This window comes from Nelumbo nucifera, chromosome 1 (genome assembly GCF_055504915.1).
Source record: "Nelumbo nucifera cultivar China Antique chromosome 1, China Antique-T2T, whole genome shotgun sequence".
Taxonomy (NCBI): Eukaryota; Viridiplantae; Streptophyta; class Magnoliopsida; order Proteales; family Nelumbonaceae; genus Nelumbo; species Nelumbo nucifera.
The window spans coordinates 177,390,565-177,418,516 of NC_142649.1; the positions used below are offsets into that span (position 1 = coordinate 177,390,565).

The following is a 27,952-nucleotide window of genomic DNA, read 5'->3' on the forward strand; positions in this document are numbered from 1 at the left end:
CCCGTCTAAACCACTGAATATTTCAATTGCTCCTCCTTCTCTTTTAGATATTAAGAAGTCTAGATATTCAAGCAGTTCAACTTCATTTAGGGTATAGAAGATATAAAAAAAAGCAAAATTTAATTATTGGACAATAGAGTTGTTGGGTATTTGTTTCTAATGGAAGGGCATTGGATTTTAGTTTTGCCAAACGCCGCCCACCCAAGTACCGATTTGAGGGGCTTTTACGCTGGGGTTCTCAAGGGTGACCATTTTCGACTCAGTCTGGAAAATTTGGGCTCATGTTTGGGTTTTGTGTATAGACTTACTTGGTCCAGGCTGGCCTAGAATCCGGTTCCAACGGAGGCCTTAGCTCTTACCACGGGTGCAAAGCTGGATCCGGCCCATAATCACCCAAAGCTCTTATCTAGGGCAGTCAATGGGTTGGATATGACCTAATGGGCCTAATGAAACTGAACTTTTGTTTGGTTAATTGGTTTTATGATTTAAATCGATGGATCGATTTCGGTTCTTATTTTTTGATCCCAGTTATTATCGTGCCAGGACCAGCTTTGCCTTGTCCTGAACCCAAAGCCAACCCGTTGACAATCGTAATCTTAGCCGCTTACCATTATTTTGAAAATTGGATCGGACTGGACCGGATGATTGAGTTGTTTGACACGAGAACTGAGTCAACTGACTATGGATGGCTCTCGGATCCGGTTTTGGATTAGACATTTTTCTTGAAAAAATATAAATGTTGTATTTGTCAAAGAACCAGTAACCCATGCGATCGAACTGCTAAACTGCCCGACTCGGACAACTATTCACGGGTTGCATTGAAAATTAATTTAAAACACAAATAAAAATATAAAGGATACAGGAGTCCAAGATCTATTGGTTTAAATAAAAATATAAAGGATCCAGGAGTCCAAGATCCATTGGTTTAGCCGTTTAGGGTTTAATGAGAAGACTCAAGTCTCAACGGTGATCAAGAGCTTCTAGCGGTGACCGTTCACTCCTTCATCTATTTATCTCTTACAACGAGACCGGTTGACCGGCATTAGCAGTGACCATCACAGCGCCTTTGCAAGCCTACAAAACCTTGTCTCTTGCACCAGAAATAGTATTTGACTATTTTTCCTTTCTTTGTTAATGAATTTCTCTGTTTTCTGAAGGAAAAAAAGAAAAGAATATTTGCAAAAGCACTTTTTTAATTTGTATAGAAATCTACAAATGCATTTGTGCGGTGACATTTTTTAATTTCTTTTATACGATGGTTTCTACAATCTGCATATTTATTCTTGTATCTGTTTAATCTACCATCTGGCATCTGTTCCTTTTTTTTTTTTTTAATTTTTGTGATATTTTTCATTTTCATTATTTCTAAATATTTAACATTTTTATTATTATTTTATGATATCACGGGTTGAACCGTTTGATTCGGGCGGTTGAACCAATGACCCGGAAACCGGAGGTCAAAACGGCTCCGTTTCCGAGTCGGTTTTTAAAACCTTGCCTCTTACAATGAGTAAGTGGTGTGGTTTTGTGAATTTGTGGCCGACGTGGTGACCGTGAAACTAGCAAGAGAAGGGTTTTAGTGTTTGTTTTGGGCGAGCAGGGTTCAAGGGTTAAAGAGCCAGCCTCCGATCGACAGGAGCCTCCACTCTGAAACGACCGGAGCTCCAAATCGATCGAAGGCAGCACCAAATCGATCAAAGCCCCAAAACGGTAGCTCTTCCTTCTCTTCTCTCGTTAATTAACCAATGAAGGAATATTGCTATTGTTTATCAGTTCGTCGGCCATTTTACCAGCAATTCATTTCATCTTAGAAAACTTTTTTTTTGGTTTTCTGTAATCATTCATTGAGTAATTTGATTTTTGATATATGGATGCATTTATTGATTCATAAAGGAGTGTGAATGATTGTTATTGAGGAGGTGTTTGGAAACGCCGTGAAGCTGAAATTACTCATCGCTATAGAATTTCAGATTGAGAAGATTCCGTGCAATGAAATAGACTCACTTCAACTAGAAATTGGATTTTTTATCTTAGATGTGAACATGTACAAAAGGACCGACCTCCTTTTATATAATCACGTAAAATGTCTTCTTGTAACTGACGAGCTTATTTGCTGGAAAGCTGTTAGCTGTGAGAAATTGAGTACCAGAACGAAAACATTTAATTCCCAAATTCTTTACAGAGGCTCCCAACATATTATGGCTCTTTACCTCTTGGAGTTTTCCGTATTAAAGTTTGAATTTGTATTTTAATTTTTTTATTTATTATATTGGTTCATTCTAACCTTTGGGTTCTTGTTCATGTGGTTTATGTATGTCTTATTACTTATTAATTTACTGAAACGAATGCACAGTTGTGGGCTTATGCTAGACGCTTAAATAGTACTCATTTTGATGCCACACCAGCATATTTTGAAAGAACGCTCTTTTAGTTTTTTTGGAAATTATTTTTCTATGTTTTGGAAAATGGAGAGAGTTTCTTGAAATGATTATATTTTTCCCTGAAAAAAAAAACCGAAACAAACCTCAGCAATGAGTTTCCTTGTTTCTTTTTGTTGACATGGCATGAATGGAGAACAGGGAAAATGAAAAAGACTTAGACTTAGTTCCTGAAAACGCTATCAGTTACCTATTTTGGTGGTCAGAGTTGATCTCATTAAGTTTCTGTGGAAGATTTGAGTGGGAGTTTTGTAAAGCTCCTTTCTTAAGATGCTTCTCAGCTTGCATAACATTATAGCCGGCCAAACATCAACCAACTTGGCTATGTCATGGTTAAGTAAGCTAGTCTCAGATTTTGCTTGTGTTGAATTCCTTTGGCAGAGGTAGTATCAGTTTGCAGATTGACTGCCCAGCCTTGTCTGTAATTTCATTTGCATCCTTGTCTGTACTCTCTATGTATTTATTCCTTTTATAGGATGATTCTTATTCAAATTACTAGCATTTCTGTCAGCTCCTTTCATGAAGTAGGATTGCAACATGGGTGGGATAGGCCAGGTTTAGGTCAACCAAAGCCCAATCCTAACTTTTGGGCTTAAGGTCTGAGCTTGGACCGAGGCTTCAAGCCCGAGCTACCCAACTTAGGCCTGGCACAAACTAAAATTTAACACACTCGGGTTGGGCTTAGGCTGGTCACCCATGCTTAGGTGGGCCTATTGGGTTCAATGTATTAAATGGTCATAAGCCTATCTAAACCATTAGATAAGGATAGAGGTGTAAAACGTGGCCCGCGGGCCTTGCCTCCCTCCCTTGGGATATTTTGGGGGTTGGCCCGGCATGGCCCACGGCCCGAGCCCGTGCGGGCCACGGACTGGGCTGGTCCGTGGACAGGGCCAAAGTTACTTATTTAAAAATTGAAAAAAAACTTAAAATTTTAATTTATATGAATTTTGGTGTATACAATTGCTTTTATATACAATAAATAAATAAAATAGTATAATAAAATTGAAAAAATGTTTATTTTATTAATATATTATATACTATATATTATTATATAATTATAATTTATACAATGTATACTATATTATATATAAAATATATAAATATTATATATACTATATGCATAAATATATATAAAATATATATGGGCCGTGTTGGGTCGTGCCAGCCCGGCCCGCTGACTTGAAACCCCAAGCCCGGCACGATCGAGCCGGGCTGCGGGCGGCATGGGCCGATTTACGCCTCTAGATAAGGATATTTTATGTCTATATGCTTGTATGTATGTGTGCTTATGTATATAAGCAAGTAAATATGTATGCAGCTGGGATGGTTCGGGCTGGGCTTGGATTACCCAAGGGTTGGGTTAGATACAGCCTGAAAAATGAAATAACTCAAGGTTTTAGGTCAGGGTTCAGCCCAAGGAACTATAATCCAAGTGCAGCAAATGCAAATTTTGGGTTAAATGTCAGTTGGGGGAACTTTAGCTATTGGATAACACTATTTTAATTCTTCAAAAGGGTATCGAGGCACATCAGTTTGAGCAGGGTAAATAGTTTCAATGCAGGCATGAAATTTTTGTGAACTTTGTAACTCATGTTAAATAAGTTTAAGAATATAGTCCATGAATACTTTCATGTTTTCCATAATATAATCCATGAATACTTTCATGCTTTCCATTAGAAAAAAACATAATTTTTACCTTTCTGAGTTCTTTAGGATCCTAGGAAACAAACTTGCATTCTTTCTTATATTGGCCCGGTTTTACATAGTCCAGCTATGGGTAGAAAATTTGAAGAAGTAGCTAATTTCAGCAAACCAGAGATGTTGGAAGCTGCAGAGAACCATGAGATTAAATCTGAGAGAAAGAAAAAGAAGAAGAAGAAGAAGGAATTCAGAGACAGTGATTTCATTGAAGAGGATAGAAAGGTAGAGCTGCTTGGGAATCAGAAAGAAGAAGTTAAGAGAAAAAGAAAGTCCGAAGAGGTTGAGGTTGTTCATGAAGAAATCCAAATTTTAGAAGCTTCAGAAGGTCCTTGTAGAGAAGCCGAGGACAAGAAGAGAAAGAAAAAGAAGAAGAAAGAGAAGAGAGCAGAAGAAGAAAATTCAGGCAAGGAACTCGATATTAATCATGGTATATGCAGCGACACCCCAGAAATATTGGATAAGGAGGACAGGAAACAGAAGAAATCTGATGGTGTTGGAGGAAGGAAAAATGAAGATGAAATCAAGATGGGTGGCAATGAAAGAGATGAGGCAGAATGTAACAATGGTGTGGTCGTGTCTGGAAAGAATACACAAGAGTCAAAGTATGCACCTTTGAGCTCGTTTGCTGAATCTCATCTCCCTGATGAGGTACTTGAGTGCTGCAAGAACTTCAGCAAACCATCACCAATTCAGTCCCATGCTTGGCCTTTCCTTTTGGATGGCCGGGATTTCATTGGGATTGCAGCCACTGGCTCAGGTAGCCTCCAGTTTCCTTTCATAAATTTACCTTGCCAATTCATGTTCATTCTTACAAAATACCTGTTTTTTGTTACAGGTTTTAGTCTACTAAACAATCACATTTCCATATTTGGACTCATTTCTTGATCTGTTCTCATGGTAGGTAAGACATTGGCATTTGGTGTTCCAGCTCTCATGCATATATTGCACAATGGAAAGAAGAAAAAGGAAAAGAAATTAAATCCTCTTTGTCTTGTACTATCACCTACAAGGGAGCTTGCTCAACAAGTATTCACTCTTCACCACTAAATGTTTTACTCTGTCGATGCATAGTGTACAACAATTTATTTTCAGATCTTTTAGTCAATTCTATCAACTATTTCACAAAGAGATTTAGGAAAACCTCTATATTTGAATATATTTTCAGCAAGTGTTAAATATCTGATTGTAGTCTATAGTACCATTGTGCTCATATCCCACTCTATAGGCATACTTCTCAGATTCTTAAAAGTAGTAGACTGACCTACCCTCCATGTTGAGGTGTTGGCCATAATGCATATATAGGGTGGTGATTTGCCCTATTTTTGATAAAGTGGATACACCTTCGGTAGGTTATTGAAAGCAATCTTTTAAAAGACAAAAACACCATTGTGTATTAACATCCTTTGTCACTTGTTTGTTTTTTCTCTTTCCGCAGGGGTAGTGCTTATTTATAAAAGAATGTGATATGCCTCTACTACTACTATTACTTATTGTTATTGTTGTTGTTGAAAAGTTTCCTAGTTAAGGAAGCTTGCTGGATTGCCCCTCCTATTTCTGCCATGAGGAACCCTCTGGATTAGATGCATTTTCATTCCCCCAGTCCATATGAGCCATGCATCCCTTGTAATGGAATTCCTCTAAGTTACAGTAGTTGTCAATAAAGGTCAGGGAGAGGAATAGGGGGCTTTTGAGCCCCAAAAGAAGTTGCCACATGGCAGATTGTTAGGCCAGTTAGAAAACTGTCTGGCCTGACTAGCTGGCAAACAATAATGGCATTATGAAAGTAATGATTATACTAATGATGATGATCATGGCCTTCTTTTTTTTTTGATCAGTATCATATGGCCTTCTTTTTACCTTGAAGCTTATTATTTTCATGTCCAAATCTTTAACCAGTATGGAACATCCTTGCAAATTTTCTTTCTCCATTTTTCCAAATGGAAGGGATCTTTATATAGATTTTGGGTTTCTTTGCTTTTCTTTAAATTAGATTAACTAGTAGGTGGAAATATTTAATTGTTCTTATTTCTCTAAAACATGTATTCCTGTTTTGAGTTTTGACTTTGTGCACTGCTGACAGATAGCAGATGTTCTGAGTGATGCTGGAAAGACCTGTGGTGTCAAGTCAGTTTGTTTGTATGGAGGAACTTCCAAAGGACCTCAAATATCTTGTCTGAAGTCTGGAGTTGTAAGATATTTTGATATATTTTCCCATTTTATTCTGGATTTTCTGCAGTTGTAAATTTTATTTACTACATCCATTAACAATTATTGCATGCATAAACCTATATGTTACCCGTGCAACTCTTTATCATATTTTCAACCTTTATGCCATGTAGTGCTGTGTCTTTAACCTCTAATGAAGTAGCTATGGTGTTTTTTTAAAACCTCATGGCGGTCTAACCTAAGCCTTTGAGGCTGTTTCATTTGATGAGAGAGCATTTAATTAGCCACTTAAGAAAAAGAATCCAATTATATCTGGCCTTGTTCACATTAGCCCCATAACTTGCTGCAAGTTACACTTGTATTTTCTCCCTACATGTAATTATGTCAAAAAAATCTTAAATTTCTGTGTTTTTAATAAACAAGGTGGGAAGGGTATTTCTTTATGCAATATGTCAGAGGGTTAAAAGTATGAAACTTGTCATATGGGAAGAGGTTGATAGACAGTAAGGAACATATGGGCCCATTTCTGGAAGAGGTTAGAAGTCTGAAACTTGCCATATGGGAAGAGGCTGATATAGTGAGGAACATATGAACCCATTTCTGGTTGCTGTCTCAGTTGCCAAGAGTAGTTATTAAAGATGAGTTAATGAAGTTTCTCAAACTAAATGCACTACTGTGTATGAATACCCCCCTGCACACACATATACAAACACAAACCAACAAAAATAAGAAAAAGGGGAAGAAAGGTTTTGCAAGTTTTTTGCACATGGAAACTCTCAGATTTGAACACTCATAAAAAAAAAACTCTCAGATTTGAACCTGCCTTCTCATACACTTGGCCTCAATTGCATTGCTACTAACAATTTTATTTATTAAGCCTTGACAAAAGTTACTCTTAACCTTTGCATAGTGCTATGATTTCTTCCATCCAATCTTATGCAGTATGCTTTTTCATGTGGTAATTAGGATATTGTTATTGGGACTCCTGGCCGTTTGAAGGATCTGATGGAAATGGGTGTGTGCTGCTTAAAAGAGGTGTCTTTTGTGGTGAGTATAACATCTTGTAAAGAAGTCTGTTTGGTGTATATCTACTCTTATTGCTTTTCTCCATTGTCCATTGGATGGGTAGTGCACATGTTCTTTCCTTATTTGCTGGTAGTATTAGTGTTGTACATCTGAACCTTCATTTTGACTCATGTGAATGGGCAACTTTTTGCATCGACACAAATGAGGGATTTTGATGTATCTGGAGACACATTTCTCTTAGTACAGTGTCAAATTATGGCAAAACCATTAAGAGAAGGGGAAACAATTTTGGTGATCTTAATCCCATTTGTACACCCAATTTGTTAAGAATCTCATGTAGATAAGATCTGTTTTGAATAATGCTAATATTGAGGCATGGAGGGCTGCAAACGGATTGGATTAAATTGGGTAATACCTAGATCCAATTTTGATTAGTAAATGTTTGGATTCGAATAAAATCTTATTCATTGGATCCAGATTTAATTCAGATATTGAATGCTGTTAATAAATTAAACTAGAAATGTTAAAAATTTATATATTATTATAAATGAACTAAAATTGACTTTGATATTGTATATCATGAATAAAATGAATCGAAGAAAGCTTTCTATTAGATTTGAACCTATGACTCTTCTCTTTTCTTTCTTTTTAATAAGCTTGAACCTCTGATTCTTTAGTAAACATAGAACATTTAAACAAACTTTGTTAATAGATAGATTATAAATTTTGTGTGTATGTATATACATGCACACGGATGAATTGTATTATATTGGATCAGATGGGGCTTGATCTATATTCCTTCCAATTATAAATGGTTCAAACTCGATTCACCCTTAAGCAGATTGGATTTGAATAAACAGGTACTCTTTGCAGCCTTGATGTTGCTCACCAAAGTGCTATTTTGATTTGTCAAATGGGAGCTAATTAAATGAAAGCATGGTGGTGTTCAATTCATCGGTTCACTTGCATAAATTTTATGGTTGGTGGGGTCCTCAATCTTCATTTATTGCCACAGTATTAATCTATCCATTAGGGCAACAAAATGCAGTAATTTCAAAATGCCTAGGTGAGGTTGGTGATGACATTGATGATGTGCCTTGGCAACTGAATGGGGGCCTAGGTGGTTACTTGATGAGCCAAAAATACATTCATTAACCAAAGAGGCTGATAATATCAAGCTGCATAGGCTAGGCATACAAAACATAGAAAGATTTGAGGGTGAAATATAATTGTGGGATGGGGGATTGGGGGTGAAGCAAGTATAATAACCTACTCAAGGATGGCAGCTCCTGCATTAAGTTTACTTCTTTCGAATTCACCTCTGAATTTTTGTTCAAGTGATGTGGATTCCATTGGCTCTTTGATAAGTGACATACATGCACAATGACTAGTTGAGGGTGCAATTCAGATAGGTTGGGTCAGGTTGAGTTTGGGCTTTGTCCAATGCTCTAGGCCAAGCCTGAGTTTATCAACAGAGGCCCACTTGAGCTTTACCCAACACAACTTGGGGCCGGGTTTGAGCTCGAGTTGGGTTGGGCCAGGCTTGGTTGGGCTTGGGCGGGTCAGTTGGGTTTGAAAAAAAAATTATGAATATATTTTTGTGCAGCCATCTTTGTGGATTATCTGGGAAGAAAGGGATGCCAGAACCTTCTAAGAAAAGGAGAGAATTTTTTCAGAAGTGGAGTGTGTATGGGCATGTTGATGGAGAAATCTCTAGTGGTTGATAGGGGTGCAAGTCAGGTACCCATTTTGAAGTATTTACACAACATTCTGCCTGGGCCCTCTGGCTGCGCTCATTGGAATTTTGGCAAATGATCAACCCAAGCCCACCCAAGTTGCAGCTCTAGTGGTTGATGGGTTGGAGGAGGTATAATTGAGAATCATTACTTGTGGTTAAAGGGAAAAGGAGGTGTCCCAGGTAAGGCTGCAAATGGATCAGGTTTTATCCAATTTGAATTTGAATATGATCCGTTTAAGTTGGATTCAGTTATACATTTAGCTACAATTAGATCATTTAGTATTTGAATATGTGATCTGCTTATTAATTGGATCAAATTCAGATATTGCTTGGTGTAAATACGTTAGGATTTGATCTGGTTTAATTATATATAAGCATATAGAAAAGACCATCTGTTGGATATTGAATTGAAGTTGGATCTCTTGGATTCTCATAAGATCAGATTTGGTTACACCTCTATTTGTATTCAAACCAATAGGTTTGCAGCCCTATCTGGGTGGGATGGGAGGTGCAAGAGGTTGTGATGGGAAGATGTGGAAGAGCAGCTACATGCTATGTGGTCTATAGGTTCTTTTTGAATAGTATCTTTATTATATGGTGTTGTTTTTCTTTACTTATTATTTTTCAATTCGGGATGGATTTTTGTTTCCTTGGAGTACTACGGCTTGTAAGAGCAAATTCATAGGCCCATGAAATTGGGCAAGGTTCACATATATACAATTGCTGCTCTACCATGAAAGCCCATGCAAACCTGAGAAATATATGGTTCAGTTTCCAATAGAGTGTTTGGCGAATAATAATATTTTAAACACTATTTTATGATATCTGTAATTATCTATGCATACCATTAGAGGGATGCATGCTTGCAGCTTTGGGCTATTTCATATTATCATTTCAAAGCAAAGTTGCTGGCCAAATTAGTTGTGTTCTCATTGCTTTAAACCTTTTTCCCTTTTGATACTAATTCATGGTGTCATGTACTGTCAACCCAACTCAACTCAGTCTTAATCCCAACTTTTTGGGTTGGCTCCATGAATCCTTTCCTGCCACCTTGCTCTATCAAGAGCCATGTTTTCTGTCAAGCTGCAAGTCCTTAGATCATTTTTTACCATTTCAGACCATGTTTTCTTCGGTCTTCATTTTGCTCTTAAAGAGCCTTCTACTTGTAGAATGCACATCACTCCATGCCATGTTTCCTTTGCTCGTTTACATCCTTCTACTTGCATCAAATACTCTTCATTGATGTAGTAATTTGTTGTCTATGCACAAATAAACCATTTCAATTGGCTTTCCTCATCTTGTCACTAATTAAAGTTATTCCAAAGTCCTATCTGGTGCACTTGTTTCTGATTGCCCTCTCTAGTTTTGCCACTCATTCATATCAGTTACTCATTTTTTGAGCATTTTTTTTCTTGATTTCTCAACACTTTTACCTTTATGGAAATGCTGGTCTTTTAAGAATTTGCTTTTAGTCTCATTGGTATATACTAATCACGCAGCATGCTAGATATACACACCTCTACACTCCAACTACCATGCTGTAATTCTATGGACAATGTCCTCTTTAATTTTCTTCCTCATTATGAATGGTTGATCTAACGTACTGGAAATGGTTTATTTGGGGTATCTCTGATCATCAATCTTAATTTTACCACCATTGTTATTATTGCTCTATTTTTTTTACAAAAAATGAAATTCACATATTCTGTCTTAATCCGATTTATCTTGATTTTTTTCTCTTTGTGAGTCTAAAGCTTCTCTTTATCATGTACTATGAAAAAAGGCCATTATCCTATGTGTGCTCTAGGATGTTGGGAGCAGTTGACTGGATATTTTTGCTCAATATTTCATCACTATCATTAATTTAATTTTCATTGTAGCAATTGCTTAGAAATTGTTTTTCTTTCTTTATATGCAGTATTAATGAAATTATATTTGGTTTTCCTATTCTCTTGCCACAATTTAAGATGCCGGTCTAAATTGCATAGTATTGTTCAGTTGTGAGGGAGTATTTTCTTGGAACATGACTATATTTTATGACTTGCTGGTTGTGCATTACTATTTCCTGTCTGTAGGTTCTAGATGAAGCAGATCGAATGCTTGATATGGGATTCGAACCAGAAGTCCGTTCAATATTGAGTCAGACATGTTCTGGTGTGTGATGGGAGCTTATTCAGTCTCCTCTCTCTCTCTCTCTCTTCTTTGCATAACATAATACAATCATTCTCCCTTGGAGATAGAGTTCCAATATAAGTATTTCTAAGAACTCCTTGTCTAGCTGGTGCATCCATGGTTTAAAATGTTGCGAAATGTCGCCCGACATGTGTCGGTAAATGTCGACCATATCGTTCCAAAAAACAAAAAAATGTATAATATTTCGAAATATTTCCAAGTATATGTTGACAACTCAGCATATATTTGAACTACAAACATCTCATATCAAACAAAAAGAGACGTTAAAGGGGAAAAAGAAGAGGGTTTTATGTTTTAGCTTGTGTACCTGGAGCTGGAGTACAATTTCAGGATCTAACCAAGCACAAGAGTGGTCATGCGCTGAAATATCTTTTTCTTGGAAGCAGGACGTTCAGCTTATGGAACTTTGAAGAAATTGCTCTCATCTTGATTCAGATATGCAATAACCCTATTTCTCTCTCACGGTGAATAACCATGAAAAACCTAGGAAAAAAGAAGAGAGAGAGAGAGGGCAGTGGAAGGTGTGAACTCAAGGTCGAGAAGGAGGAGAATGCTCTTCGTCTTTTTCTATTTTTTTCTTGAAGGGCTTCATTGAGGGCTGGTTTGCTGCTCACTGGTTGCAGACACACTCTGTGTCTCTTCGAGATTTGAGGAGGCTGAAGTTCATTGAAATGAAATTGAAACCTTAGCCTTAAGTTTATTTAAACTTTAAAGACTTGCTATAGACCATCACAATAGCAAGCCCTAAAGTGGAATCTTTAAAACACCTTTATAAACATGCTACAATGCAAGAGGGTCTATTGTAATATTATAGACCTCATAAATGAAAACTTATAAATAGAATCTTTATTTCACTCTTATTACAGTACATGAAGGTCTACAGCAATAATGTAGACCCTCACTTCAAAAGCCACTAAAATGAATAAATAATAAGAAAATTAATATTTGAGATAAAATATACAATATTCATTAGAAAACAAAATTAAAAATCAGAAAATGTTAACTAGTTAGTATTTTTATAAAATATTTATAAAAAAGAATTAACAAAAAATAAAAACAAAGGAATAAATTAATTACTTTATAATATAAAACATTAAATATTTTTCAAGCAATAAAATATTAACTAGTTAGTATTTTTAAAATATTTATTAAAATCAGAAAATGTTTATTAAATTTTATAATAGATCATATTCTACATTTAATATAAAAATCAGAATAAATTTATTAAATTTTATACTAAATCATAATTTATTATAAATTTAGTATTAAAAAATCATAATAAATTCATTAAGTTTTTAAAGAAATCAGAATTTATCATAATCTTAATACTACAAAAAAGAGAATCAGTTTATTAAATTTATAATAAAACATAATGTATAATAACTTTAATATTTAAAAAATCAGAATAAATGTATTTCTATTTACTAGTGTGAAATAAATATATTAGAATTTATAATAAATCAGAATTAAAAATAAGAAGAAAATATCGGGTAACCTTGTAAAAACATGAAAATGCATAATAAATCATTAAATCGTCATTTACTAATTTGTTATTGATCTTAGTTTCTTAGCTTTATATAATGGTTGGGAATATGGTAATAGTCTAGAAATATGTATTAATGCTTTTTTTAAATCATTTTACAAAATATCATTGCATATTTCCACATATTTCATAATGTTTCCACAATGTTTCTAATTTTTACAATATTTCCCCTCGACATTTTCGAAACATGTCCTATATTTTGGTAAGCGACATTTCCATTGACATCGACATTTTAAACCTTGGGTGCATCATTTGAACTGTTTGGTTGATGTTTTTACCCATTTGAAGCTTTGGTACTAATTCATTGCAATTTGAGTTTCTTTGGATAGTTGCATGTACTTATTAACATTTTCCGCTTGCAATTATTGTTTTTTTTATTGGTACTTGCAATAAGAGTTTTTTTACTGTCCACTTTGAAGCTTTGGTACTCATTGGTATTCTAATAGTTGAAGACTTGAAAATTTTATTTGAATTTTATTAATATCACTTGTATGAACCCTAACATATGGAAAATGGATATGTCCATGTGTGGTTCTCTTGGGTCATTTAGTGTGCAGATTCTACTGAGATTGAAATGCTCTTTCAATATTGGAAGAGTTTTTTTTTGGTTTGGGTAATGAAATAAATTCTTAAAAAAGAAGAAAGTTACAGGGAAGTTGACCAGAAGTTACTCGAGAGAAAAGAGGAAAAACAACAATATTCCCCAACAATACTCCAAACTCGATGAGACAAAGAACACAGACCAAACTAAACAACCAAACCGGCACAAACCACCATTATCAGCCCATCAGCAAACCCGAACAACAAACTCTTTAATCAATGACGACAAACAAACCAGACCCTTGGATCCGACCAAGACCAGACACCGAAAACCAGAGACACTCTGAAAAAATAAAACCTTTCTACTTAATAACTTTCTTTGATTTCATTGCCATTTTGTTTGAACTGATCCCAAATAGACCCCCTTTCAGTCTAACAAACATGCTTGAGACCAACATATTTTGATGTTTTCTCTGATTTCTGAATCTTCTCATTGCAAGAGAGTTCCTCCTTGAGATCTTCAGCTTCTTTGGTGTTTCATTAATCCTCTCCAGCTCCAACACCGAGTTCCTTTCAAAAATCTGACTTTCAACTATTACACCACTACACCACCCCCTTCATTGACACTCCTTACCTGTCCCAATTCAAAATGCCATGATTACCTTCATTCCCTGAAAAATTTCCTTCTGCATCTTCAATGGCATTATTATTTGTCACTGGCATCTTATATCTCTCTTCTAGTGATCGATTTGATCACTACTCAATATTTGAATGCCTTCAGATTTGATTTGATCACTACTCGGGTAAATCCATTTGCCTGCCAACAGGGTTGCTAGACACAAAAATTCTACAGCATTCTTTTATCACATTTAATGAAAGCTTAATTATTAATAAGAAAAGGCCAGACTAGTGATTGGTTTGATCTGTACTCGAGTAAATCCATTAGGTTCATACTATGGAGGTATGTGGAGAAGCGTCTTTGGATTTGATTACTAGAGAGTGGTTAACTGTGGCTAGGTCTATTCCTTGAAGAGCAGAGATAGTTTAGTGAATTCCCCCTTGCCAAGGGAAGTCTATCATGTTAAATCTTGATTGATGTTTGCTGGGAGATGCTGAACTATCAGGAGCTAGGAGTGAGAAACAAAAATAGTGTGAACTCTTATATTATGGGCCTATGATTTCCGCACTGTAGTGATGGTGGATGATTTATTCCTTCGTTTTTTTCGTTGGCTTTTCAGTAGTTCACCTTTGGGGGTTGCTGTTAGATCAGAAGGTTGTCCAATATGCTCTCTTTCTCTCTCTCCCTCCCTCCCTCCCTCCCCCCTAAAGATTTGTGGCCTACCCCTATAATATATATATATATATATATATAGCAGCACATTTTGAACTTTATATTATTGTGAATGTACTATGATGATTTGTAATACACAAAGTATGGATTTGGAGATGGTAATTTCCTATTACTAGTGCTGCTATATTCATATGAAACTTTCATGGGAGTTATTCCCACAAGATTGTTTCCTTTCTTCTCCCAATAGAATATTAATTACCAAAAAAGAAAAAATAATATATATTTTGGCAGAGGATCTAGTTAGTTGGTGAACATTGGTGTTAAACCAACCGACATGTCTGTTCCATCAGCTCACAAACTATACCGACTAATAGGTATTTTTGGTACATTTTTCTGAACCTTTCTAACTTGTACTGGCACTCTCCTGATAAGTAATTTAGTGAAAAAATGAATATGTCAATCTGACTGGAAAAGCCTTTCTGCATTTTCTTTTATGTTTAAAGTGTAAAAATTTCTTTCATACAGCTTTAGAGATGGTTGCATTGAGAAACTTTTAGTCTTACTTCTGCATCCAAACTGTTTCATGTGCTTCATATCTCTCCTTGAGTACTACCGTCAGTATAGTTTCACAAAATTATGTCTCTTTGGAAATTATCATCCTCCTTTCCTTTTCCTGTTCTATTCTTTTGAATTTTTTAAGATTTGTATGGTTATTTTTTGAGTTATCTTCAAGTTCTCTTACGGACTTGTAATTAGAGATATTTTCAAGCCAGAAAAATTTTAATTCATATTAGCCTATTTGTGTTCCAAATTTGTTCCATGAGTTGACATAGTTTAACTTGCAGTGCGTCAAATGGTAATGTTCAGTGCAACATGGCCCCTTTCTGTTCATCAGTTAGCTCAAGAGTTTATGGATCCAAATCCTGTTAAGGTATAGTTCCTGGTTTATAATTTGATCCTTTCAAGAATTCATGTTCACGTTTGTTTGCAAAACAACTTGAGTCTTTACAGGTTGTTGTGGGTTCAGAGGATTTAGCAGCAAACCATGATGTTATGCAAATTGTAGAGGTATGTTTCATTCTGAGATTAGACAACTCTTGATGCACCTTAATTATTATAAGTTTTCCTTTATTATCTTTTAGGTGATCAAGTATGATCTCTATCTGATTTGTAGGTTTTGGATGACCGCTCACGAGATGCACGTTTGGTTTCCTTGCTAGAAAAATACCACAAATCCCAAAGGTATGCTTCCTCCCTATCAACTGTTACATCTTTTAACTAATTAACATTAAAAATAATTTTATTAATTCTTAGTAATTATTTCCAAATCAATTTTATTATTTTTAATAGTTTTATTAATAAAATTTATTTTTATTAATTAATTAATCTTAATAACATTTATTTCATTTTTATTAGTTAATTGATTTGAAATTATTGATTGAATAATTTTAAAAATTAAATTTCTTATTAAATTTCATTAAAATTGAAAATTTAGTTTTTATTAATTATTAATCTTATTAATAACATGAATTTCATTTTTATTAATTTTGTTAATTTCATTAATAAAATTAATTTATTTTTATTAACAAATTAATTTTAAAAATTTATTAAATAATTGTAAAATTTAACTTCTACATTTGCCAATTTTGCAACTTTTATGTGCGTCCATCCTGTGGATCTCTTTACATGCAACCCATGGCTAGGTTGGTAGCAGCAAATTTATATAAAACCTAGATGTGTTTTCGGAAAACAAAATAAAAAGTTCTATTTATTTTCTCTCTCTGATCAAACTGGAAACTTCCCTGCCATTTCCATTGTTTAATCAAAACAGCAGAAAGTTAGCCTTCCCCTGCCTTGCTTTCTTTCAATCAAACACACCCTACAGGTCTACAAAGAAGAACAAATTGTATGGAAGTCATCCATATTATCTCATTGAAATCCAGAAACAAAAAGGTATTCCATACCATGGAATCCCAACCAATGCCAGTGAATAGCAGTGCCTTATTAAGACATGAAACAGAACTGCTTGGAACACTCAATGTGGAGGTAGTGCAGATCTGAGCTGACATCAATGTATAAAGACAACTTTGAACAGTGTAATTTTGGTTGGCATATGGGATAATGGGACTGGGTCCCAACTAGTTGTTTTGGGATGACACTGTTTAATAGAAATGGGTGGAATATTGAAGGGCTGCAAGGAGGATTTTTGCCTCTAGGTAGTGGAGCTGCCATGAGAAGTGTTTTAAGCAATAGTTCTGCTTACATTACGGCCTACAAGAGTCTCCTTTTTGGGAAATTTCTTTCCTTTGACCAGACTATCAATTACCAGGGAAGCCTGACAGCTGTTAATCCTGAAGACATGATCCCATTTCCTGCTGATACCATGCCATAGGGATGAACATATTACATTCTCCGGTTATTGGACAAAGAGATGATGTTGCACTCCTGTGTTACTTGAATGAGCAATATTCATGGTTGAGAGCTCAGGCAATGAAACTACATCAAGGAAGGAATCAACATGGGAGTGGTGATTGAATGCTTCAGAGAGGCTAAAAAATTCAGTAATGGTTGATTTTGCCTTCTTTGGTTGCAAATAAGAACTCTCAGGTTGAATACATGGAATAACAGTGCAGATTTGAGTTGGACTTGAAGGCATGCTGTTGTTATGTAGTCTCTGCAACCAATCTATTGATTTCTCTCTCTTGGCAAGCCACCTTCAGGAGCTCAATTAACTGCTTTACATAGTCATCACTTTTTCCTCATCACCTTTTATGCATTCATCCATACTCTGTTGGAGTGAGTAGCATTCGAATACCTAATTAATTACAAGAAAAATCATAGAAAAGGGCAGCACCAAATCAAAGATCAAACAAAATATAGAAAAGAAAATGTCAGTTAGAAACCACACAGGAACATGAAGATATAAGGAGTCAGGACCATTTCTTTACTTCCTGGAAAGACAGAATGATTTCATTGTCCTTTTCCCTTGATGCTTCTGTGGCCAAGGATCTATTCATTGCTGAAGTGGTCAAGGATATATACTAAATGATAGAAATGTTTTAGACTTTTATTATAAACGCTTCTTTTCTTCCTGGAGAGAGAAAGACAGAATGGTTTCATCACCAGAGTTTGCAAGGATCTGTTGCCCAAGTATTTCAAGCATGGTAAAGCTTATTGAAAACAAAACATCTATGTACAGTAGTAATGGTGGGATGCATCTCTTGAGACAGTGCACTCAAAGAGATGCTCATGATTACCAGACTGATGTGTTCAACTACATTTTCTAAAAGAAGTAAAAAATAAAAAAGCAAAAAATTTCGAAGGGATGGGGAAGGAAAGAGAGTGAACGCTGAGCTGGACATTGGAAAATGAAACGTCTTAAGACGCTCTTGTATGGTGCTGATACTGACATGGATTAATGGTTTTATTCATTTTTAGAGCAAAAAAAAAAGCGAAAAAACTCAAAGAAACCAGAAAAAAGTATACTGCTGACATGGACAATGTTGTTTTAGTGGATAATTTCTTTCTGATCAGCATTTAAGGTGACTAGTGTCCTATTCTTTTGATTTAGAAAGTATATTTTTGAACAGGAACAGGGTATTAGTTTTTGTCTTGTACAAGAAGGAAGCAGTTCGTGTTGAAAATATGCTTCAAAGAAGGTAATTCCTCATATTATTTACCCTGTCACTTTTTTGGTTATCTTATTTCCTTTTGGATTGCCACCATGGCCCTAGTAAATTGAAATTCTTCTATTCTCCTTATTGTACACAGCCAAGTTAAGCAAATTTTTAGTTGTAGAATAGATGGTGCTGAACCCATTTATTGATGCAATATGTTATGGCTTATAGGGGATGGAAAGTTGTTTCTGTACATGGTGACAAAGCTCAACATGACCGTACGAAGGCACTTTCATTATTCAAGGAGGGAACCTGTCCGCTGATGGTAAGTACAATTGTAGATTAATATGATACTGATGCAACTGTTATGCTAAGCACACAGTGGACACCAAAATTGATATGCTTGGATATTGTTGATAGTACTGATGTACCTGTTACTGGTATTATTGATAGCACTTATTCACACTTGGATATTTTCATTTGGGAGCATAGTAGTCTTTAGTCATGTGAATATGACAAAATATCTTCTGATTAGAACCTTTCCAGATGGTTTGATGCACATCTTATTCTAGTCTCAAATGTATATACAGGATATCAGTGTAAATGCTTGGATATTTTCATTTTGTAGGATGGAAACTTTAGTCATGTGAATATGACATAACATCTTTTGATTGGAACCTTCCTAGATGGCTTGATGCTCATCTTATTTTAGTCTCAAATGTATATAGAGGATATCATTGTAAAAGCTTTCCATATTCAATTACTCTTTTCATGCAATTGACATTTGGTTTCAAAATTAATCTTAAATTGGGGCGTCTATTCATTGTTTTTGAAGCTGTGCTTATCCATTTTCAATGTGACTCAGCAGCCTCTATCAAAAAACAATTCTAACATTGTAGAACATAATTATTGAAGTATCTATTGTGTTTCCATGTGTATCTTGATTTTTTGTCTGTATCCATGTGTATCCAAGGTGTATCTGGATATGTTTTTTAAAAATTGCCTTTTTGATACACTGTGTTTCTAATACTTTGAACCTTGATCTTAGGCTGCGGCATCACGAGTATTGACTGACTAGTTAGTTATGCGGTCAGTCTGGCCCTCGACTGACTAATCAGTTGCTAGTTGATGCTTTGATTACTGGTCTGAATTGAAGCATTTGACCAGGCAGCTGGTGGAGGAATGCTTCATGTTCTACAACTCCATCGGTGGCCACTTTGACCCTGTTGAATGACCTGTCCGCCTGAACCGAAGCTTCTTACAATAGGCTTCAATCTGACAAAGCCGTTCAACAGTCAACCATTCTTTTTTTATAAGTAAACGGTCAACCATTCTTCTATGGCCGCGAAATCATGGTAGTTTGAATTGAAGCGTTTTATCAGGCAATGGTGGATGAATGCTTATTGTTTTGCAACTCATTGTCAGCCACTTTCTTTTGAACTTCCTGAATCAAAGCCACTCCTTTCTCCTAGATCCCCAATGTTGCCATACCCCTCATGCTCCATGTTAGAGAAAATTCTCTTGCCATTCTACCAAGCTTCAAAGTATTGGAAACACAAGGTATATTGGAAAGTCAATTTTAAGAGATGTATTAGGATCAGTGATTTAAAAGGCATACTTAGGCGCTCAGACGAGGTGCATTTTAAGGTATGCACCTTGCATAGGCCCTAGGTGCAACACTTTCAAAAGGCGAGCGCCTGGTGTGCTTGCGCTTCATCCCTTATTTGCTAATGTTCATTCATTGATCCTAATAAAATATCTTCTTAAAAGGCAATTAAAATAATGAAATCATTTTTATTGTGCAAGGATTAAGAATTTAAGACCCTAACATGGACTTCTTCAGGCTTGCCTCAAGGGGCTTAGTACAAAAGCGGCTCGTAGAATCAAGAGTGCAAGATATTTTACATCACATTAGCTAATCGTTGGAACATAACCTTGTCTTCAAGAGGCTCCCCACTCTCTGCACTAATGCTGTGGTTCTGTTCAATGGGTGTATCCGCAGGCTTGACTCCTAACTTTCCAGTTTCCGCCAACAGATCTAGGACATATTTCCTCTAAGAGACAAATATCCCCTGCTTATATCTAGCAACCTCAATACCCCCAAAATACCGAAATGCACCAAGATCTTTCATCTCAAACTCTTGATGAAGGAGTTGTTTGAGGGACTCAATCTCATGGCTATCATTTCCTGTCACCACAATATCATCAACGTATACTGCAAGTAGTGTCAGAGAAGACTCCACCCTCTTGATGAATAGGGTATGATCTGACTGGGCCTGTACATAACCGAACTTCCCAAGGGCTAGTTTGAATCTATCGAACCAAGCTCTAGGTGACTGCTTCAAACCGTACAATGCTTTATTGAGCCGGGAGACCTTACCTGTCTCTGTATCATAGAATCCAGGAGGCAACTGCATGTAAACCGCTTCCTGCAGGTCTCCATTCAGAAAATCATTTTTAACGTCCATTTGGTACAAAGGCCAAGTGTGGCTTGCTGCAAGAGATAATAGAACTCGAATGGTGGTCATCTTGGCTACCGGGGCAAAGGTCTCCAAGTAATCTATACCATAAGTCTGGGTGAACCCTTTTGCAACTAGCCGAGCTTTATACCTCTCAATGGAGCCGTCCGCATTGTGCTTCACAGTAAATACCCATCTGCAACAAATTGGTTTCTTTTCTTTGGGCAGATCAACTAGCTCTCAGGTGTTATTTTTTAACATGGCATCCATTTCAACCTGCACTGCATCTTTCCACTTCGGGATGGATAGGGCTTCTTGCACTATTCTTGGAATAGGGACATTAGCAACGGAAGTAAGATAGGACCTGTAGGTGGGAGATAGGCGATCATAGGATAAAAACTGGGAAATACAGTGGGCTGTAGATGTGGTACAATGCCGTTTCCCCTTATGGACGGCAATGGGAAGGTCAAGGTCATCTGGAGGAGGTGGAGTGGCAACAGTGGAAGAAGTCTCTGTGGGCCCTGGGACTGTAATACCTGGACTTGGAGCCGCAAAAGAGATTGGAGCTGGCTTGGACTATTGATGACCGGGACCAACCTGCCTGCATCGCCTGTGATAGACCCTCAACTCCTGATCCCTTTGACCACCCTCACTATGGTAGCCTTCATCACCCAATGGAATAGGTAAGGGAACAACTCCAAAAGTATGAACCCTACCCTCACTGCGCTCCCCCTGAAGAAAGTGACCCAAATCCCGACTCGCACTGCTCTCCCCCTGAAGAAAATGACCAAATCCCGACTCGCACTGCTCTCCCCCTGAAGAAAATGACCAAATCCCGACTCGCACTGCTCTCCCCCTGAAGAAAATGACCAAATCCCGACTCGCACTGCTCTCCCCCTGAGGAGAAACCCGAGATTCTCAGGTGTCTCCTCAAAGAAAGTGACATCCATGGAGACAAATCTTTTCCCTGAGACAGGATCATAGCAGCAATAACCCTTTTGAGTTTGTGCATAACCAAGAAAATGCATTTGGAGGCTTTTGGTTCGAACTTGGAGTGATGGGGTCCGAGAAGCTGAACAAAACAGGTACAACCAAATGTTTTAAGGGGAATAGTGAACAACTCCTCATTTGGGTATAGAAGGGAAAAAGGAGATGACATATCAAGAACCCGGGAAGGAACCCGATTAATAAGATATACTGCCGTGAGGATAGCATCACCCCGGAAGCGAATAGGGACATTGGAGGTAAACATAATACTTCTAGCCACCTCCAAGATGTGCCTATTCTTCCTTTCTGCAACTCCATTCTGCTGAGGTGTATGGGGGCAAGTGCACTGGTGGATAACCCCATGATTAAGAAGGTAAGATGCCAATGGCTTAGCAAAGTATTCCTTTGCATTATCAGATCTAAGAACTTTGATCTTGGCATCAAACTAGGTTAGGATCATTTGGTGAAAGGTTTGGGTCAGGGCGGGAACCTCATCTCGTGAACGCACAAGATAAACCCAAGAAAATCGGGTATGGTCATAAAAAAATAACAAAAAATATCTGTACCCACCCATAGAAGGGATGTGATATGGCCCCTAAACATCCGTATGCACAAGATCAAAAGGACGATTACTCCTTTTATTACTCAATGAATAAGAGTTTCTACAATGTTGAGCAAACTCACAGGTTTCACATTGCAACTAGGATAACTCAACAGACTTAAACAAATTAGGAAACAGACTCTTTAAGGATCGAAAGGACAAATGACCCAATCGGTTATGCCAAAGCATAACCGAACTCACACTCTGGGAAACAAGTGACTTCTTATCCACTGACTCTTCCCGACGAGAACTTTCCCCGAGCAGATAGATCCCATTCGTCTCACGGCCAGTCCCAATCACCTTCTTCGTATTTAGGTCCTGAAAAACACACCGGTCAGGGAAGAAAGTTACTGAGCAGTTCATGTGTTTGGTAATACTACTGACTGAAAGAAGGTTAGTATCAAGCTTAGGAACATGTAAGACAGAAGACAAGGAGATGGTATCCGATAGCTTGATGTCACCCTTGCCAGAAATGGGGACAAGAGAGCCATCAACAATAAATACTTTATCCCTACCAGAAGATAAATGATAAGTGGTAAACAATGAAGGCAAGCTAGTCATATGGTCAGATGCACTTGAATCTATTACCCAACAGGGTTCAGTAGTACCTGGAGCTGAGGCATGGTAGGCTGAGGCTCGAGTACCCGAGTGTGCGAAAGCAGATGTGGCAGGGGCTAATGGTGACTACAGTGGCTGAGCTGAGTTCCCAACTTCCTTTTCCAACTGTATAAGGGCAGCCCGAACTGCAGCTAAGGTCTCTAAGAATGTGCCTCTTGTGCTAGACGAGGATGCTGAATCAGTATCCACGGCCACATGAGCATTACCCTTCTTGCTTCTCAACTTTGTCGGGGCCAAATGAGGTTGCAACTTCCCACATGTTTCTTCTGTGTGTTTGGGTTTCTTACAATGCTCACATATCACATAACTGCTGTTCCCAAAACTGCCTTTGGCCTGATTTTTAAACTCCATTTCGGTCAAGAACCAGTAGTCTCAAAATTAGGGTTATTACAGTCAAAGAACAGCATTTGGATTATCAATCACAACCAAAAATCAGTATAGAACCAATCTGTATTCACGGTATGTGCATGAAACAGGTATAGCTGATGATCTTAAACCAATTAGCAAGCACAACAGCAACAGTCCGTACAGTTCTCACCCTTTAAGAGTGTCCGAAAACCCCCAAAAAAATCTGAAAACAGCTTGGAGGCAAGTCTGATATGCTTAGCAGAATTAGGGTTTTAATCAGTCTTTAAAGAACACATTTCAGTTGCACATTCCAATCAGTACCGTACAGATAGACTTGCAGTAGGGTTAATATGAAATCCTAAAAGCTGATCAATGCTGAAAAAAAACTTGAGGAGAGCTCCAGGTAAATCGCAAGGTTCAGCCTAACATTAAGGCTTGCCGCAAGCTTATTAGGGTTTGCCTCAAGATCACTTTCAAACCCTAGAGTAGGAGAGAAGAACTCTAAGGCAGTTTGGCCCAACAGTAGGGTTTGTTGTAAAACCCTAGAGAATAGAAGGGAGAAAACCCTAGAATGGTTCGGCCGCCCTTTTCAGATAGGTCAAACCTATCCTCTCTGATAGTACTTCTCTTAGAAAATAAACAACTTACAAGAAAAAGCTGTTCGCTGCCTTCCAAGGTTACCCGAACCCTAGCCTTCTCTGATTCTTCCTGATCACCAACACTCTGCAACCGTGACAAGTCTTCAACAGCTGCTAAACCCTCTGGCGATCTCCAAGAGTCAGTCCATGAACTCCACTTGCTCAGCTTCCAGCCCTAGGAGATTCTCATGTGGTCGGCTGGACTAGACTCACATGAGAAACCCTAACCTTGCTCTGATACCAAGTAGATGTTCAAGACTGCTATCAGCCTTGAACCCTAATAGATTTCAGGTTCGAAAATAGGAGAAAAGGTATAGAGGAGAGAGGAAAAAGAGTAGAGAGAGAGCTGTAGAACACAAGAATTGAAAGGAAAGACAGAATCTGAATGTTCTGCCACCACCACTTCTATTTAGTATTTATAGGTTATGCTAATTACATGGAAAGGACAGATCTGCCCTTAGTATTTATATAACAAATAGAACAAAATAAAGCTGAAATAAATAACAACTGAAATAACAGATTGACCACCAGTTAACCCTAGGATGACTAGAACACATTCTACCCTACGAACACAGTGGGACCATAGCTGTGGGGCCCACATCAGTGTTCTCTACAGTGTGTATTTAGAGGAACTGTTGGGAAGATATTCCAGGCATATTGTGTTCTATAAGCAGAGAACATTCTGATTGTCTTGCAGCTTTATTGCTCCTTTAATGGCTACAAGTGGCATACATCTTTGGATATACCAGATTACAAGTTTGAGGGGGTTCTCAAGTAGTGGTAGATACATCATAGGGAGGCTTGGTCACCAACCTCGGGTGAATATCTTTTCTTAGGGTGCCAAATATCACAGCTAGTGGTATAGAGACTGCTCCAAAAATACTGTGGGCCTTCTAATGCGGGGTGGGAATAATGAGTTTGTATAGTAAATGAAGTTTCTTTTTGCATTTGCATTTTCTTTATCATTTAATAGATTCTCTTTGACTTGTTACTGACCAAAAGAAAGAGGGAAATAAATTCGGGAATATGCATGTATTACAGACCTTGAAAATGCCAGTCTAGTTCATTGGTTCATTGTTATCTTCAGCACAATCCCTTTCGAGATGCTGGGGCATGTTACGTTAATATGATTCTGGTTGCTGTTGTTGATCATTTTGGGTCTATGAGGTCTATATATTTACAGTTCATACATGTGCTTCATTTCCCTTGTGGATTGGTCCTCGTGAAATGATTTTGTGTTAGCATACTGGTACATATCAAACCATGGTGTTTTTTAATTCCATTATGTCCTACAGATTGCTACTGATGTAGCTGCTCGAGGATTGGATATTCCGGATGTAGAGGTGGTGATCAACTATAGCTTTCCTCTCACTACTGAGGATTATGTCCACAGGATAGGGAGGACTGGTCGGGCGGGTAAGAAGGGTGTCGCTCACACCTTCTTCATGCAGGAAAACAAGGTGATATTTGAATTATGCTTAGCTTCTCGTTTTTAACTCCAATTTTATACTATTTGGAACTTTCTTTGAGTTTTTGACTTGCTTTCTTATACAAATTAATATGTTTCATTCCAGGGCCTTGCTGGTGAGCTGGTAAATGTCCTCAGAGAAGCTGGGCAGATAGTGCCTGCTGCCCTCATGAAGTTTGGCACTCATGTTAAGAAAAAGGTGTGCATCTGTCAATTTCTCTCTTTTCCATTTTACTAGGAAATCAATTGAATGTGAAAAAAAGTGAAACAGATTTGTAAGCACAGACCTGTTTTTGCAAATCATTCTTAGTTAACCTAGAACTATGCACAAAAAGAAAAGGAAACATTTCTAACCCAAAAGTATTATTGAAATATGTTGATTATAGTCATGGTTTGTGTACTTGATGGAATAATAGAGTGGAGGGACGGGTAATGTTGGTTTTGACAAGAAACCACAAATTAGCTATATTCCTTGGAAAATTTCTTGACTAAAATAGGGGCATCTCATACCTACATGATTTTTCTCATAATTTTTCTTTGTTGACACATCAGCACTGTAATATATAGACTAAAAATGTAGGTGTGTTTGCTTACTGAATGGACAGAAGTGTAAATCCTAGAAGAGATATGAAGGGAAAAAATGCCATACAATGAATAAGATATAAAAAGGGTGTAACAGATTTTTTTCCCCTTTTTGTGGGGGAGGGTGGAGTTGGGATGTCTGAGCAAAAGTTCTTACTTGTTTTCTAATAGGCAAAGGGTTACACCAACAAAAATGGGTCGCAGACATGCCTGCATGTCAACATTTTATCTGTTCCAGCCAAATAAATTTTAATTGTTATTTTTTCTATGCTTTTAAACCTGTGTAGAATTTTTTTGAGTAGATAACTTGTTTGTTTTTTGAGTACATAAAGTTTAGATATATCTGTTCTGGAAAAAAATTTAGTGATCTTGTTTTCTAACTTTTATAGAAGATTTATGGGTTATATTTTTGTGTTTTTCAAAGTGTCCTAACTCCTAATTCTGAAAAATAGTACCAAGCAAATATTTTCTACAAGCCTTGTCCTTTTCTATCTAGATGTTATTTGTAAAATCCTTAAGAAGCCCTTTCCACAATCACAAGGTAGAAATCACAGATCATCTTAAAATTTATACATACACCATTAAAACATTCCAAAATACAGATATTACACTTCTGAGTAATGACAATTCTGTATTATAGACTGAACATAAGGTGTATATGAAGCAATATACGAAGAGGAAATAATTCATAAAAAAAAAACGAAGAGGAAATATATGAAGCTACATGAAAAAAAGACATGGACATCCTTCTGATACAAAAATTAACAAGGTAAAGAGTTATTGCAATCCAAAAGAGCTCTTAACACCCCATTGTTTTGCTAGGCCATCAGCTACATGAAAAAAAAGACATTTGGCAATTCTTCCTGTTGGTAGGCTGCAAAATTGAAAACCTTTGCTCCTCTATGTTCCTTTTCCATGATAGACTGCAGTTCTGGCAACAATGGTAATTCATCCTTGGCCAGAGTTACTGTAAAGGCTTAGATGATGATGATCATGGTATGTGGAAAGTAGGCTTGACATCTTAAGGAATAAAAAAGAAGAGAAAATAAAATTATTGAGAAATGCAAATTAGAATCAGATTTAGATAAATTGCCACAAGACAACAGGAATTTTCATAAACATCTTTTATGGGAGTAAAAACTCTTGAATCTTGTGATAAATCGATTTGTGTTCTTATTTGTCATGTTGATTTATTTTATGTTCACGAGCCCCTACTTGTGTATGTATTACTTACAGCTCACTAAATATTTTGAACATTCTGAAACAGTCCAATGATGTAAACCTGTTCCTGCTGGGTTTTATCAATGTTTGCATTTGCTGAATGAATTTGGTGATGGATATATGCTATCCCACCTTGAGTCTCCATTTATTTGCTACTCTGATGTCCCTTATATTGTACTGTAGGAATCCAAGTTATATGGTGCACATTTCAAAGAAATTGCAGCTGATGCCCCCAAATCCACAAAGATTAAATTTGACAATTCAGATGAGGAAGATTGACTCCTGAATTACAATAAAGTTTCATTAGGACAGTTTTCTTCAGATAACAATGAGTGGTTTCCATATAATGAGACACACTGCCTTCGTTTGGTCATACATCTCCAATGGTGATACTCTGGAGATGAGATTCATTTTGGTAGGTTCTACACGAGTGAACAGAACAGGGAATTTTTCATGAAGGTGACATGCTGGTACGCACTCGAGTTGTGAATGTCCAACAACTATGAGTTCATGGTTCAGTTTTTCTTCTGGCTGACCAATTTTTACAAGCTCTATAGTATATGATGGCAGCATGGTTCTTGGGTAGTTTTTTCAGTCTGACTTCTTAATTTTTTAACATTTTATAGCCAGCAGTAACCAGTAAGCAGTCGTACTAAAACAATGTATGTATTTATTCAGCAATGTCCATTTTTGAATCAGTCTGGAATACTTGAATAGTTAAAACTTATGATTTCACTGGGTGGTAATGCTTTCTCATATGCTGATGTAGTGATGTTC

At 36.9% G+C, this 27,952-nt stretch overlaps 1 protein-coding gene across 2 annotated transcripts; it reads left to right on the forward strand.

The window, feature by feature from the left end:
• The first annotated feature begins 1,508 nt into the window (after positions 1–1,508).
• STRS1 (DEA(D/H)-box RNA helicase family protein) lies at positions 1,509–27,931 on the forward strand. Of its 2 annotated transcripts, none has more exons than XM_010263317.3 (14): positions 1,509–1,710; positions 4,210–4,896; positions 5,041–5,165; positions 6,220–6,327; positions 7,272–7,352; positions 11,145–11,223; positions 15,482–15,567; positions 15,648–15,704; positions 15,811–15,878; positions 18,227–18,295; positions 18,485–18,578; positions 25,200–25,364; positions 25,479–25,571; positions 27,359–27,931. In XM_010263317.3, the coding sequence occupies exons 2-14, from the start codon at positions 4,212–4,214 to the stop codon at positions 27,452–27,454; spliced, it is 1,806 nt and encodes a 601-aa protein (XP_010261619.1). In that variant the 5' UTR covers positions 1,509–1,710; positions 4,210–4,211; the 3' UTR covers positions 27,455–27,931. The 2 variants fall into 2 exon arrangements, with proteins under 2 accessions (XP_010261619.1, XP_010261620.1); XM_010263318.3 differs by having other exon boundaries at positions 1,570–1,710; positions 4,205–4,896.
• Positions 27,932–27,952: the final 21 nt, after the last annotated feature.

What these genes read in the sequence shown, in the direction of transcription:
- STRS1 (XM_010263317.3), top strand. Translation starts at nt 4,212, where the DNA reads ATGGGTAGAAAATTTGAAGAAGTAGCTAATTTCAGCAAACCAGAGATG. An exon ending in ATGTTATGCAAATTGTAGAG is followed by an intron (nt 15,705 to 15,810) that starts GTATGTTTCATT and finishes TCTGATTTGTAG; the next exon opens with GTTTTGGATGACCGCTCACG. An exon ending in GCACTCATGTTAAGAAAAAG is followed by an intron (nt 25,572 to 27,358) that starts GTGTGCATCTGT and finishes ATTGTACTGTAG; the next exon opens with GAATCCAAGTTATATGGTGC.